The sequence below is a fragment of the Chenopodium quinoa genome, unplaced genomic scaffold (genome assembly GCF_001683475.1).
Source record: "Chenopodium quinoa cultivar QQ74 unplaced genomic scaffold, ASM168347v1, whole genome shotgun sequence".
Classification (NCBI taxonomy): Eukaryota; Viridiplantae; Streptophyta; class Magnoliopsida; order Caryophyllales; family Amaranthaceae; genus Chenopodium; species Chenopodium quinoa.
In genome coordinates this window covers 131213-147261 of record NW_018742306.1, presented here as the reverse complement: position 1 = coordinate 147261, position 16049 = coordinate 131213, and the positions used below count along the sequence as shown (strand labels likewise).

At 33.5% G+C, this 16049-nt stretch overlaps 1 protein-coding gene across 1 annotated transcript; it reads left to right on the top strand.

Moving 5' to 3' along the window:
- The first annotated feature begins 5207 nt into the window (after window positions 1-5207).
- On the top strand, window positions 5208-15450 carry LOC110686881 (signal recognition particle subunit SRP68-like). Its single transcript, XM_021863494.1, has 14 exons — window positions 5208-5367; window positions 5539-5628; window positions 5724-5790; window positions 7313-7423; window positions 7595-7790; window positions 9641-9726; window positions 10024-10219; window positions 10524-10635; window positions 12509-12636; window positions 12757-12963; window positions 13110-13219; window positions 13677-13806; window positions 14145-14294; window positions 14918-15450. Exons 2-14 carry the CDS (start codon window positions 5541-5543, stop codon window positions 15125-15127), a joined length of 1791 nt encoding a protein of 596 aa, XP_021719186.1. The 5' UTR covers window positions 5208-5367; window positions 5539-5540; the 3' UTR covers window positions 15128-15450.
- Window positions 15451-16049: the final 599 nt, after the last annotated feature.

The window sequence follows — 16049 nt, the reverse complement described above, 5'->3', positions numbered from 1 at the left end:
AAGGATTTATTGAACCATTGAATTTATGCTTTATAAGCATGTTAGTAATCCCACTATGCGGATTTGGTTTATTGATAAGGCCTTGGACTTTGTAAGATCGGGTCTTTCTTCAAGAATAGCCTTGTAATATAAGGAGACTAGCTTGGGGGGTATGTATACTTGGGTGAGGAATTGGATTAAAAGGAATTGGTTCTTAATAAAGGAATTGATTTTATTAACTATTATTTTGAATACTGAATCATTGGAATTGGTTTTGGAATAATGAGTTTGGAATTTATTGGATTAATTTATGGAATTGGTTTTAAAAGCATGTTTGCAAATAAAATTGAGTTTACACTATCTTGCACTTATCGTACTTAGCATAATTTGCTAATCCGCATTTCTTATTTGTTGGTTCGCCCAGTTTACCATAATAGTAAGCAGTGTTGACTATTTTCAGGTGGAGTCATGAATGCGCATATGGGAGTCCCGGGATTTGCTTCACCTAGTTTAGGAATGTTTCTTGTCTTTATTTTGAGTACTCATAACAATGTTACTATTTTTATAAGTATTAATAAAAGAAAGTTGAGTTTCCGCTGCAAGTTTTGTTGTTGAATTAAGTATTTTGAATAGCCTTGCGTAATCACGCGGCGGTAATACACCCAAGTCTATCTCTACGGTATAATTATATGTATTATACTAGTATTTCTGTAGAGGGAGATTTGGGAGTGTTTTACCAGTGGTGGGGTCGCCGGTGTTGTGTTATTGTTGTGTTTGCTAGGGTAACTTGAATTTTAGTTGCTATTTTGCTACTGTTGCGACTGAAATTTGAGGAGGGAAAGGAAGAGGGTGGGGTCGTCAGTGGTGGGGGAGCGTTTGGGCACCGGCATCTGGCACGAGGAGGGGGAAGGGTGGTTGACGGGAGGGGAGAGGGATGAGTTTTTTTTGTTTTTTGTTTTAATTATTTTTTTAAATAAATTAAATTAATAATTAGATAATGGGCCCCACTTAACAGAACCCTAACAGATTTTGTTAAGTGGTACCAAAATCTATGTTTTGTAACTTTGATAGGCATCAAATTAAAATTAAAAAAATTAGAATGTTACCGAAAGACAACAGGGCCTATTTTTGAGGTACCAAAAGTCATTTTTTTCTAAAACTAATTTTGTTTAATTCAAATAATTTAAGTTCGGCAAGCAAACTTAATTTCAGTTCAACAAAAATAAGGTGAAGTGAACATGACCTACCTCCATTTTTTTAATTATTTGCAATAGAGGAGTATTAAAACCAAACCGAACCGAAAACCAAACCGAATTAGTAATTCGGTTTGGATTTTTTTTGAATTCGAATTGGATCGGATTGGAAAAATTAAAAAATATGGATTACGGATTGGATTCGGTTTGGGGTTTTAAAAAACCGAAAACTGAATTACAAACCGAATTTCGACCCAATACTTTAAGCCCATTTTCTTTTTCAAAGTATCCAACCACTTTCCCCTTTCATATATAAACTTAAAAAAAAAACCTAATTCTCAATTCTCCTTTCTCGATATCTTACTCTCTTAACAAGAAATGATTGTAGGAATTTTCGGGTAAAATTTGAGTTTCGGATTTGAATGTTGCAAAAGAAGGGAACAAATTTCGGTTTGGATTGGATTCTAATTTGAAAAACCGAATTAATTCGGTTTGGATTGGATTGGATTGAATCTTAATTCGGTTTGAATTCGGATTGAGATTTCCGAAACCAAATTAATTCGGATTGGATTCGGTTTTGGCTATAATCCAAACCGCAAACCGAACTTTCACCCCTATTCACTCCACCTTTTAAATAATATTAAGTAAAAAAAAATTGACAATTTTAGTTCTATATAACACTTTATTGTAAGTCCAGTTCTTTAAAAATAATTTCATTTTAATAAAAATAAGTTCAGTGCAGTAAAAGTTAGTTCCTTCAAAAAAGAAGTACTATAATAGAAAATCAGTAAAAAAAAATAATTTCATATATATTTAGTAAAATTAAATTCAGTTTTGAATTTAATTTAAGTTATATAAAAATAATTGTAGTCCAACTTTCATATTAGGGTGAAGTGAATAAGGCCTTATTTGTGAGACATAAAAAATTCCTTTGTAGCAAATAATAAGAAACGGGGGTACTTCGTATTAATTTAAAATTGTAAAGCGTCTTAGCTACAATACTATATGTATTAAAGTAACACACATTCTATTCAGGCCATGTTCACTTCACCTTTTTTTTATTCTGAACTAAAATTATTTTTATTGAATTGAAATTAATTTTACTGAATTGAAATTATTTTATTGAAATGAATTTAATTTTCTTGAACTGATATTATTTTTACTGATTCTCTATTATATTTCTTCTTTAAATTTATTGATTTTAATTAAACTGAAATTAATTTACCGAATATTGTTTTTAATTTATATGGTGAAGTGAACAACACCTAAATAAATCATTAATACGCATTACAATATTTATCAATGTATACGCATTGTTATCTTTATTTTATATACATACATTTTTTTTTGGCGACGGTCTTAAAAATTAACACTTGATTTTTGTGTTGTTAGCAATAATCATAATACGCAATAGTATGTAAAGGTTTTTTGTTCTTCCATTAAAATTCCCCCACAAAAAACAAAACTAAAATTAAATAAGGTCTTATTCTCTTCACCTTATTTTTAAGGAAATTAAATCAATTTTTCTGAGCTAAAATTATTTTTTACTAAACTTAAATTATTTTTTACTAATGTAAACTTATTTTTACTACTTCATTGTTGTATTTGATCTTTAAAATTACTAATTACTGGAAAAAAATAATTTTACTTAATTGAACTTTTTTTTAGCTTAAATAATTTTTATTGAGTAATTTTTGTTTTAATTAATTTGTACTGAGCATTATTAGAATAGGGTGAATAAAATAACAGGGGTCTAAATTAAGTTTAGTAAAATTAATTTAATTTCAGCAAAAAGGGTTTAGTTTAATGTAAAAAAAATAATTAATATAAATTTGTAACATTAAAAATCAAATGTGATTGAACATTAGTGAATATAATTTTAAATTAGGAAATTTAAGCTAATCTTAGTAAAAATAATTTGATTATCGTTATAAAAGTTATTACAATTCAACAAAAATAATTTAAATTCAACAAAAATAAGGTGAAGAGAATAAGACTTTCCAGGATAGTATCTTTATTTTAAAAATTTATGTTTACAAATCCAACATCTTTTATGCTTTTTATTAGTTTACCTTCTTTTTAGGTTTTCTTAGCCCCAGTTTTCTCATGACAACTCCATGGATTGTTCTTGAGTTTATTAATTTTATTTTTCTCTTTTAATTATGCTTTCTTTTTTATATTTAGTTTTGATATATTATCAAAATTTAATAGGTTGTCGTACACCTGTCAAAAATAAATTCCTAACAAAATCAACTAACAATGTAATAGGTTAAGTAGGGTCGAATCCAAAGTGAGATGATTATTGAATCTAACCCATAAGAATTTGGAGAAACTAAACAAATCACGAAATTTGGATAGAAAAATAGTCTAAGTTAAAACAGGAATAAAATAATTACCTTAACGCTAGTGGCGGAGCCAGGATTTATAATCCGAGGGGACAAATTTCAAATGTTTAATAAAATCGACAAAAATTTTAAGAAAAAAAGATGTTCACATAAAGTTCTTAATATATATATTTGTTATGGAAAAGACAATTATTCTTATATGGAAAAGAGGAGTTTTTATAAGTTCCATTGCATATTAAGAAAATTATCAAAAAAAAAAAAAATTTGTTTGTTAAACCCCAATTGTAAGTTATGTGATCTCTGATAATCGAAAGATACGAAAAATCAAATAATAAGCATTTGAACAATATGAAAATAGATATAAAGGGATTTGGGTTACATTCAAAAAGAAATGAACACAACTTTATTTGACTAATGAAATTATTAAGTTTGTTCTGTAAAAATAAAATTAGAAATTTAGTTCCAAACACTATAAAATAAAAAATTTGAATTTAAGCACACATAATTAAAGAGATAAAAAATATGGAGATATGTATTCATTACAAATAGTTGAATAGGACATTATTAATCATTATCAAAAAAGCTGTACTTGATTAAATAGTTAACTGAGAATAGTCAGAGGTTTAAGAACTTATAATACTTTAGATTTGTAAATTATATATTATAAATTGAAATCCAAAATAAGTATATTAAAAAAACGAAAAAATCCAAAAACTAGAAAAAGAAGTTAAATGCAGCACTTTGTAAAAACTATAAAATGAAATAAATATTAAGTCTAAAGAGAGGAAAAAAAAGTACTACCTCTGTCAAAAAAAAAAACCTTGTTCAAAGCTCAACAACCACTAGACCATCTTTTAACTTTTTCTGTATCTTTTTATGCTAACGAAAATCTTTTTTTTTTTTTTGAAAATGGGGGGACAACTCCATGTTCCTATAGTGGCTCCGCCACTGCTTACGCGTATGTAGGTTACTTGAATGAGAAATATGTGTTACTTTCTTAAATAAGTGGAATTATTGTTTCATTTTTAAAACAAGAGAAAGGGGTTATTCAAATGAAGTAATGAACAAATGGAGTTACTTATTCCTTAAGTACTTTATTTTTGTTATGGAGTAACTTGTGTCATTGTGTGAATGCCACACAATTACTGATCTTTTAGACAACACCATTAAACGCATAGGTAATTTTTTCCAAACCTAGTAACCTATGTATGACTTGTGTATAGCTAGTAGAAGTAGCATGTTTCTACTATAAATACACGGTAAAATGCATTTGCAAATTCACCCCATTTTTTTCATTTTCTCATTTTCATCTGTAGTGCAATAATATTACATATAGTAAAATACTTCCTTTACTCTCTATATATAAATTATACGGAGTAACAGTTTTTGAGATTATTCTTATTTTTTAAAACAAGAGAAATGGGGTTACTCGAATTGTTCTTCCATTTTTTTTTAATTTTTTTTCAGCCAACAAAATTGTGATACATGTATTTCATGGAGCCCATTACTGGATTTCATCAAAAGATCTTATTTTGTGAATTTTTTGGGTGTAATTTATTTATTTATTTATTTTTTTAATGTTAGAAACCATGTTCCTGTTTTTTTTTTGTTTTTTTTGTGTGTTATTAAAATTCAAAATTTCCTAAGCAATATTTAGGAAAATCGTTGGAATCCTTATCAGATACTCCGATTTTGGTTCTGGTTCCTCTTTAGCTGGACCCGATTACCCGAATATAGCCGGGTTAATCATCATCGCAAGTATCGTAGTGTATCGTCAAAGAATTCTTTCTAAACACAATTACACAACCATTGCAGACGTTGCAGTTGCTCCCAGAATCCGTACAATCAAGGTAAATTTCACACTCTATTTTCCGATTACATTGTATCGACAATTACTTCTTTCTAATTCGCACCAAATTAGGGTTTATCGAATCCCTAATTGCAGATTTTATTCATATTGATTGCCAATTGCATCAAATTTCACCTATTATCGATCTGATTCCTTGATAATTTGATTGAAGGAATGGCGAAAGTAAACGATTCAGCTTCGTCAATGGATATCGATATCCAAAAATCGACTGGTTCCGATCAACCTAAATTCTCCATTAATGGTATACTTGTATTAATCTTCTTTTCGTTTCTTGGATTATGATTGTTGAAACGCATGTAATTCTGATATTTGGTTTGATTTTCGTGACGATGTTAGTTTTGCAGCTCTTGAAGTCTGCCCAAATGCAGCATGGATTGCGCCATGGCGATTACACTCGCTATAGGTACTTGCACTTGTCGAAATTCTTTGTTCAATAAAACAATTGAGATTGATATTGCTTGATTTTCTGAAATTGTACAACTTAGAGTTGTCGGGCTAGTGGGATAAAGAATGTTGCATGAATTCGTTGTAGTCCAGTGAGTGATAATGCATGGCAATGTATAAGTGGTTTTCTTCTTGTCAAACTTGGGTATGCTTTGCAATTCATGGTTAGGGTCTTTTCCGATTTCCTGAAAACAATTGAACTGAACTAAATGGAGCTGAAATGAATTGTTTATGAGAGAAGGAAATTAGGAACAACTGAATTGGACTGGAATTAAGCGGCCCTAAGGTTTGTTCGGCATTGTAGATTTTGTGTTTTTCGTTTCTTATGTTTTGGAGGATGGAAACGAATCCTTTTCAGTTTAACTGCTCGAGAAAACAACTTGTTGATTTATGAAAATCGCTGCAGAAAAGGAAAATCACTTATAGTGGTTTTATGAATTATGATTTGGAAACAAGACCTTGCTTTCAACTCTGCCTTGTGCCCCATGCCCTCACCCCCTTGAAATGCCCTGCCCACTCCTTCCATATACTTAGCACCCATGTCTGCCTCCACCACTACTCTACAGCAGGTCACAACCAGTATAGCAGGTGCATTACGTTTGGCAGGCAGTGGAGGATGCTAGATAGGGTGGAGTGGTTAACCGTGGTGGGCATCGCCTGCTAGAGAAACACTAGGCATTCAAGGAATATGAAATAGATAAAACAAGAGGCAACGAGAAGCAGGGAAACAGGTGAAGGTGCTGTTGCAACTTTAAAGGGCTTTATGGTGACACAATAGTTTGGAGGAGAGGGGGAGAGGGGGTGAGGAGTGATCCTGATGGTCAATATTAGGGGCTGTGGTGGCTGCCAATGGTTCAGGATCTTTAGGCCTTTAGGGGTGTCAACTATGGTTGTGAAGGAAGATGAAGTGGGTCGAGTCAATTTCTTTTCTCTTTTTCTCTTTTTGATTTAAAAATAGGTATTCAAAAATTAAAGTTAGCAACAACAAAAGTAGCTTCGTACTGGTTTTGTAAAAATTGAAAAATAACACTAAAATCTTTATAATAAACAGCCAAAAAAAAAAGTTACTTATAGTGGACAAGCTCTAAGTTAATAATATTAAAAAATATGGGGGTAAAAATGTTGAATAAGTGATACTCCGTATTAAGTTTGTGTGCAGCATATTTTTTAAATAGTTGTAAACTTGCATTTCGTAAAGCATGTGATGCGAAGATCATTAATGTGGTGGGTTAACATAACTTATCTTTATCAGAAGTCCTCTAGCTTCATGTCTAGACCTGAATATCTGTCTTAATCTTTTAAATAAATTAGAATGAATTAATTAAAGAATGGATTATTGTTAGCCTGTCTTTCTGTGACATTTTGATACCTAATTATCTCTTGAACATAGGGTATAGGCTTTCTTGTGTTGAATTGAATGCTGTATATATTTAATGTGATTGAGGTGCTTTTATTGATTGATTGGAATGTTTGAATGGTAGGCGGTATTGTACAGCTCGTCTGAGAAGGCTGTATAAATCCCTCAAGTTTACACATGGCCGTAATAAATACAGCCGGAAAGTTATTACTGAGAGCACTGTTACTGATGTAAGGTAATTTTCATTTTTTTTAAACTAATTGTTCAATCACTGTCCTTAAGTGTGGAATGTATGTGGCTTACACTACGTTGGTCTCTGTGCTCTGCGGCTCTGCCAAATGTTTCCATTGCTGTGCTGTGCAATTCTAAGCAAGTTTCTTTTATTTTGAATTTATTTTGTCTGTAGGTTTCTCCATATTCTACTCTATACAACTGAAAGGGCATGGAGCCATGCCATGGAGAAAAGACAACTACCGGATGGTCCAAATGGGCGCCAACGCATCTATCTGATTGGCAGATTGAGGAAGGCTGTAAAATGGGCTACTCTTTTTGCACAACTTTGTGCACTCAAAGGAGATTCCAGAACCTCTTTGGAAGCTGAGGTTTGATCTCATATATTACTTTTAAATTGTATTGCTTTTGGGTTGCAGTGGGTTCTTTTCCTTTGAATGTTTAATAAATTTTATTTTGGTGTTAGTGAATTGTGTGAACTTTTGTCAAGCTGGTAAGATGACTGAAAATCAAGTCTTGATACTCTAGCAACCATGTTTATGTAGAGCAGTAGAACTTTTATTCTAATTTTATTGAGTAGCCTGTGGACATAGTTTTATGTCAGCTCATCATGTATCTCATGAATTTTCTTCGAGGCCCAAGGGTTAAAGAGCCATTTTCTTCCTCTCCTAAAATTGTTCTTCTGAACTTCTATTGAAATTTGCTAGTCAACATATTTGTTTCTGTGCTCATGAATGTAACTTCTTTATAGCTTTGGAAGTTCCTTGATATGCTTCTCGATTATACTTAGGAAACTTTTGTGTTGCGATTCCTAATACTTTCTTGGATGTATAAAGGATGGCTTAACTGATGAAGTAGTATTGTGATTTGTGAACCCATTTGTTTGGTAACAACGCCAATGATCTTTTGGATGCGCTAGTTGCATCTAATGTCTCCATTCTCCCATTATGCCACTCACTATAGTCATTTTGCTTGATAAGCATCTTGAAATATACAAGTCCCTTTTAGAGACATTCATCTTGAAATAGCTCCAGTCTCCATCCTCTCATTGTGCCTCTCTATAGCCATTTCACTTGTAGAACTTTCCATGACATTTTGAAGAGACATATGAAGCCGTTTTGTGAGTTTTTGTGAAGGTGAGGATTATTATAGCTGTGGCTGATAAGCTCCAAGCAAGCCTGTGCTATCCGACACAATTTTTTTAATTGTTTTTTTTACTGCTGGATAAAGCTTCATTTACCTTTTTAACTGTGTTTTTGTTATTCTTTATTTGACATCCATGTCGTGTGAACCTTGGACATCTCTTAGTTTAAAATGTATTTCTAGGACTTTTATTACATCATTGCTGTCTAGGTACTGGTTTTTGTAGAAAATTTAACGTAGACAATTGCATAAAGGACTACATGTAGTGGATTTTGTGTAATGCTAGTACAGAAGTATGCATTGATAACTTTTCTATAACTCTTATCCTCCATCCTCCCCATTTCACCTTCCTACAAGAAATGTTTCGTAGCCAAAACTTTAGCCATTGATATTCACCAATTCATAATATTTATCATGTAAGATCTTGGTTGCAAGAAATCATTTTTGATGATCTTATTTTCTCCAATTTGTTGCCTAATTTTTTTTTCTCAAAATCTCCCAAGACACATTTGATCAATAATTTCTTTAATAGCATTTTATAGAAAATTATAAGAATTTGGTATTTTGGAAGTATACATTATAATGAATCTAACAAGATACCCTATGGTATAATTTTTCTCATATGATAGTAGAAGTAATTGAGCAAAGTTGATGAAATTTGACCTTCAAAAGGCAAATAGGGCAACTAATTAAAGATGGAGTGAGTGATGAATAATTAATGGTAAAAAAAGGTATGCATTGGAGACTGTGGAGAAGCAACCATATTTTTTAAACATAGGATGAACAGAGTGCAATATAGTCTTGAGCGATATGCTCTTGATTGTGATGTTAGGCAAGTGAAGGATTGTTTAATTCCCTTGAATACTTTAATCACTTTTGGAGCTATTCATATTTAGTTGCCAAAGCTGCAGTTAGGTACTAGTTTCTGTTTTCCTGCATTATTTGTCAAGCAGCATTGAGACTTAAACTTATAATGTTTTAGTATGTTTTTCAAGAAAACTAGGTTGCATGACCAACATCGCATTTGAAGTTTTTGTTACTTACTATTGGAACTGAACATGTGTTTCACTGTGACCAGGCTTATGCATCATATATGAAAGGTAACTTGTTGTTCGAGCAAGATCAGAATTGGGACATGGCGTTACGGAATTTCAAGAGTGCCAGGTGCGTTATAGTGTCTTTAGCTTGTAGATGACTAGTGGTGTCATTGTTAAAAAAAAAAAAAAAAAAAATCTTATTTTGTTATGAAATATATCCTTCTGCATGATTTTTATGGCATTAATGATTCAAGAACATCTGAAGATGCTAGAATATTTGTCTTAGTGTCATTTGTTGGTTTTAATTTGAAGCCACATGCCTCTAGGCTGCATGCTGCAGGAATGTTATGTATGATGGGGGCACATAGGTGTTGTCACTTTATTTAAACAGAGCATAACTCTTATGGTAATGTAAACAATGCAGGGCTGTCTATGAAGAGCTTGGGAAGTATGGAGACCTTGAAAATCAGGTTCTGTGTCGTGAACGTGTGGAAGAGCTAGAGCCTAGTATTAGGTACTGCTTACACAAAATAGGCCAGTCCAACCTGCAAGCTTCAGAACTTAAGCAGATTGGTGAAATGGAGGGGCCAGCATTGGACCTTTTCAAATCCAAGTTGGAAGTAAGTTTGCTTTTCTGTGATTTGAACTTTTAGCTTGAAAAGCTACCTTAAATTTTTGAAAAACATGTATCAGACTTGTTTGTAGCTTGGATTTATGCTTCATTTTTATAAAGTAAGAGTTGTCAGCCTAGATCTTTAAATGTCATGAATAGTGTAATCCCTAAAGATATGCATCTGTTGAGGGTGCTTTGCTACTTTCCCAATCATTTTAAACATACGATTTATCCTGTTGAATTGAGCTTAAACCTATTTGCAGACTACAGTCAGGTCTTTCAAGGAGCTATAACTGTCTTTGTATATGCAGGCTGTCATGGCTGAGGCAAGGTCTCAACAAGCTGCTTCAATGACAGAGTTCAATTGGCTGGGACACCGATTTCCAATTTCCAATCCTAAGACTAGGGTTTCCATTCTAAAAGGTTAGTAGTCATTATCTTTTATAGAACATAGTTCAACTAATATACTTTTCTAGCATTCGTGAGCTTTGTCCCTGAAGATTTTTTTGAATCATATCTAGACTCATGATCCCTGAAAATGTTGGCTTGGTATTTCTTCTCTGCCTGATCACCATGAATTATGGGTTCAAAAGTAGCATGCCTGCTAGCACTCTCGAGCTATTTGCTGGCTGTTGTCTGATGACCTTTCATGGCACACAAGATACAATGATATTCTGGTTCTTTGAGAATATTTGGTAAAGATCACTCTTGAAGTGGGTCAGTAGAGTATTGTTTAAGCTTTGAAGTAGCACTATTTTGGAGCTTTCTTACTAGTTGTTCCAATGGTGCATATCCTTGTTAAAAGCTCCATGTTTCTTGTTTTAATGTTGTTGCTTGATAGCAATTTTTAAATCGTATTCATACAAGTGTAGAAGTTCAAAAGGATAGTGACAAATACTTGGATACCTTATCGATAGTGAGTTAGTGACAAAAACCAGTTAAATAAATTGTTTCTGATTCTAGTTAATTTAAAACAAATAACAGAGTAGAAACTATATTATCTAAATGGTCAAGATAAGGGTAACCGGGGGATCAATCAGTAATTGGAAAGGACATTTGATTCACCACTAATTATATAGCTAATTTTCTAGTTTAATTTGCAATTAAACGGATATAGGTGCCTTAGGCTATGAGCTTTGGTTCACAATTGAGACTGACTTGGTGACATGGCCTATATAAACAAAGCTTAGACAATGCATTCATTGGTTTAATCACAATGCATGATTATCTTTGCATAATTTTATAACCTGAATTTCTTAGGATTAATCATCAATTTTATAGATGAATAATTCAATCATAACACCAAAGATAATTCCAAAACTAAGTTAATTATCAAATTACATAGCTAAAGTTTGATAATAAATCCTGGAAAACAATTAGCTGCTCATTGTTAGAGAAACATGACCGAAATATACTACAAATTGATCAAAATCAGCTTTGTGCTTTTGGCTTGAAAATGCACAGTTAATATAATGGAACTTCCAAACCATAAAAATACAAGGATGAGAAGGATTCAATAATAATTCTCTGTTTGTGCTCTCATTTAGTCTTCTGTTCTCTTTTGCATAGTGCATTGTCTCTCTGTTGATATGTTTCCTTCGGTTTTGTTTTCTTCAAGGGAATCAGATCCCAATCTGTTTTCCACCTACTTGTGTGGCTGTGTATTAATCTTGTGGCTAGGCTGCTTCCCTTTTGAAGTACACGGTAGATTAATTTCACTAGGAATTTGCTGAGCATTAAAATAAAAGGCATAAGCTCATTCTTCTTTAAAAATTAGTAGTGATGTGTTCATCTGATTTAACAAGCTGTGAGTATATATTATTATATATAGCCTTCTCTTTGCTAGTAGTATTATTTCAACTCAATAAAAACTAATCATTTACTACCATTCAATATTTTATTCGCCAAAGGAGTCGATAATTATATATAGCCGACCCCACTTATGGGATTAAGGCTTTGATTGATTGAAAGGAGTCGATAAATGGTTATATTTTATTTGCTTTGCAGTAACTCTTGTATCTGCTTCATTTTGTTAAAAAATAAACTAAATTAACTTGCTACCCTGTCAATCCATAGTTGAGGTTTATCTACGACATTTCTCCCCAAAGTTTATCTTGAGGGTATGTGTAAGTAATGGGCATAAAACGGAAGCAAGGGGTTGGCTCTTCCAGAGCTTGCTTCTGGAGATGGAGTATCTTGTCTGTCTTTAACTTCTAGCTGTTGCTACTTTCTGAACCTACACTATATACATCTGAACCTATATAATTTACAGTTTTTTAATTCTACATGTGAGTAGCTCAGGAATTGGAGAAGGATATTCAGGGTCCAACTGCAGACTCGCTGTCAGCTGAGAAAAAACTTGCTGTCTTTGACAAAATTTTTTCTGCCTATCATGATGCAAGGAGTTGCATTCGCAATGATTTGGTATGCATTGCTTCTGGTAGTTTGGTACCATGTTGATTACTTTTATGTCTTTTTGTGGCTTGATTTCAAGGGTGGCTTTTAGTGTCCAAAATAATGATTGGTTAAAACTTTGTCACATAGGTTACTGCAGGGAGTGCTGAAAATGTGAAAGATGAATTGAATGGACTTGACAAAGCTGTAAGTGCCGTTCTTGGACAACGTACCATTGAGCGAAACCAGCTTTTAGTTAGTATTGCCAAGAGCAAACTCAGCAGAAACCGTGATGACAAAAATGAAAAAGTTACCAAACCCGAGGAACTAGTTCGCTTGTACGATCTTCTATTACAAGTAAGCATTCAGAATGATACTTGTTTTGGATATTTAAACCAATTTCTTGATTGGATGACGCCATGATGGTGGTTGGTATTCCATATGTTCAAGTATGTAAAATGTTATGGAAAAAAAAAATCATGTTCAGCTGTCATCATTTGCAGAATGTAGCTGATTTGTCTGACTTAGTCACTTCTGGGAGGGATAGTAAAGGTGAAGAAGTGGCATTTGCTGAGGAATGCACTCTCAAAAGTTTAGCTTTCCGTGCAGAAAGGTATATTTTTTTATTTTATTTCATATCTGATGCTCGAATGCTTGGTATGAGCCATACCCTCCTCTCCCCTTGGGTTTCTAAACCCATACCTTGTGGGTGTGAGGACTTGAGGTATGTGTATAGAATATCTTTTCAAACAAAAGCTTGGGATGTGCTTTAGTCATTTCAAAATCATACATTATAGAGGTTAGACCTTAGTTGTGTGAACTCCTTATTCTTTTTCACTTGTGAAGTTCTGCTTACCTAAACAGAAATTGCAATAAGTGCATGGTTATTTTTTAGTTTTCGCTATATGCATGCAAGGGGTAAATGTGAATTCTGCTTCCCAGGGAGTGTTGTGAGCATTCCTTGATTATTGCTGCCGATGCTGTCATGATAGTTTACCTGATAAGTATTTGGATTTCTCAGAATATGTTAAGGATTAGTAATTTCTAACATCGCACTACAATTTTTGAAGGTGCTTTTACCTGGCGAAATCCTACAGTTTGGCGGGAAAAAGAGCTGAAGCTTATGCATTATATTCTCGTGCTCTTTCTGTGACGGAGAATGCACTACAAAAATTGCAGAGCGTGGAAAACAGTGAACAGGTCAGTTTACCATCATGTGAATCGCAGCATGTTTGCAGATGCTTTGTGCTGTATATCTCTTTTGAGGCTAGAGGAAAAGAATGTTGGGGGTATTACTTTACAGAATTCCCTGGAAGAGAACTAAATATCTGATGGAAGGATTTTGTGTGTAACGTCAAAGTTGATGCCTAGGAAATTTTGTTGTACCTGCTGACTGCTTATCTTGTATCCTTGCTTTGAACTGTAAATTGTATGTTTTTTTTTTATTTTTTATTTTTTTTGGGTGAAGTAAATTGTAGCTTTATTGATTAGTGAGTATAACTGCCAGAAGGTTGATTGGTGCACTTTCTTCATGACAGGGAATGATGGCAGAGTTGAAGGCATTACATCAACAGTGCAGATCAAACATTTGTATAGAGCATGCTACCGGAATCTTGGAAGAGCAGAAGATTCCTGAAAAGCTTTCTAAAAAGATATCAAATATGTCTCTGACTGGGGCTGATAAGAAGGTTTGTCTCTACCAAAATTATGGTTTACTCTTCTTTGAAATGTTTACTTTGAAAGCATTTCCCTGCACTAGTGTATAATATAAATAAAAGGTACCTAGGTGCTGAATCCCAAGGTCAAAGGGGTTATGTGCTTGCAGTAAAAAATTATATTCGACCTAACAAAGGGTGGGGGTGTGTGGGGTTATGTGCTTGCAGTAAAAAATTGTATTCGACCTAAAAAAGCGTGGGGGTGTGTGTGCGTTGTGGGGGGGGGGGGGAGATTTATATCATACTTCTCCCTGATCGTAAATAGTTGCCCAGCTTGTGTGCTACAAGGTGTCTCACTATTGCTTGGGGGATATGTAGTCAAGTAAGCCACATTGAAGCCTTATGTTACTAACTCTGATCAATATCTGGCGACTTAAAACGAGTTGAATATTTTGGATTGTGTGGTGTAGCACCACCCACTCAAATGAATTTTATTGTTTGGGGTTTGTTAAGCTTTGCATAAAGATCATGGTTATATGTGTGCTCACTATGTTTTTGGAGGGAAAGACAAGGTTATTGGCATCGTCCACTGGTCTACATATTATGTATGCTGGTGTATAAATAATCTTATAGTTCACTCGACTTCATTTTAACAGGATAAACTCCTTGCTGAGAAACTTGATGTGTACGAGCCTGCTGTCAGTGATTCCAACACAAAAGTACCTCCCCGGATTGAAGCTTTCCCTCCAGCTTTCCAAGCAGTCCCAAGGAATCCAATAGTTCTCGATCTTGCCTACAACATGATTGAGTTCCCTACTCTTGACAACAGGATGAAGAAGACAAGAGGCTTCTGGCCTTGGAGATAAGTACCATTTTCAAGTACCATTTTCTTTTCTTCTAAAGGGAGCTTTTCTGGAGTGTTGCTGAAAATTGATAAACTGATACTGAAATCGATTAGGACCTGTCTTTATTTATTTATTTTAGCTTTGATTCTGATTTTAGTTCATTTTGATTGTATTATCATGTTTCTGATAAATGAACAGTTTTGTATTTCACAGTTTTGTATTGCTTAGTTTTATAATCTTAGCATGTTGTTTGTGGATGTTGACAAAGTGAGACTTGGGGCGTCAGTTCTTCCCGGATGTTTGATCTTCCAGACCAGTGTAAAAAAAAAGAAGCTAAAACTCAACCAATTGTGCATTTGTGCCTGTTTCTTGCGTTAGCTTTACAAGTCTACGTGAACAGTTGTCGATTGAAAAAATGAGACGGCATTGTTTAGAAATTTAGTAGCAAGGATTCAACCAATTGATTTAATGTATACTTGCAGTATGTGATTTGCCGGCCATTCACCTTACGTGAAATCCTTTCTTTGAATTAGTATCTGCTGGTGCTTTGCTGCCTGTTTTTAGTATATTTGCATGTCTCATGCCTAACGAATTGATACACGGTCCCACCTATTCCACTCATTCTACTAACAAAATGTACTGTCAAAAATCAATTGTCACGCCATATTAATCCCACCATTATCTATTTTTTTGGTTTCTTTTTCTTGTTTCCAGAAATTTATAAATAAATAAATTGTCTATTTTTGAATCTTTAACACGGTAAATGTATAAATGTATTGTTGCCTTTGGATTGCAGCATTGTGTCAAATTGAATCGGGTAAAGGTTGGGGTGGATCTTTTCTCCTCCGGCCTTTTTCTTACTCTCATCCTCGAATCCACATTAACTCATGAACCTAATTGCATTTGTATCTCATGGAAATATGACGTGAAACTTATGCGTGAA

Excerpts from the sequence above, each read along its gene's own strand:
- LOC110686881 (XM_021863494.1), top strand. The coding sequence starts at position 5,541 with ATGGCGAAAGTAAACGATTCAGCTTCGTCAATGGATATCGATATCCAA. Across the intron at positions 9,727-10,023 it reads CGGAATTTCAAGAGTGCCAG|GGCTGTCTATGAAGAGCTTG; the intron begins GTGCGTTATAGT and ends TAAACAATGCAG. Across the intron at positions 10,220-10,523 it reads TTTTCAAATCCAAGTTGGAA|GCTGTCATGGCTGAGGCAAG; the intron begins GTAAGTTTGCTT and ends TTGTATATGCAG.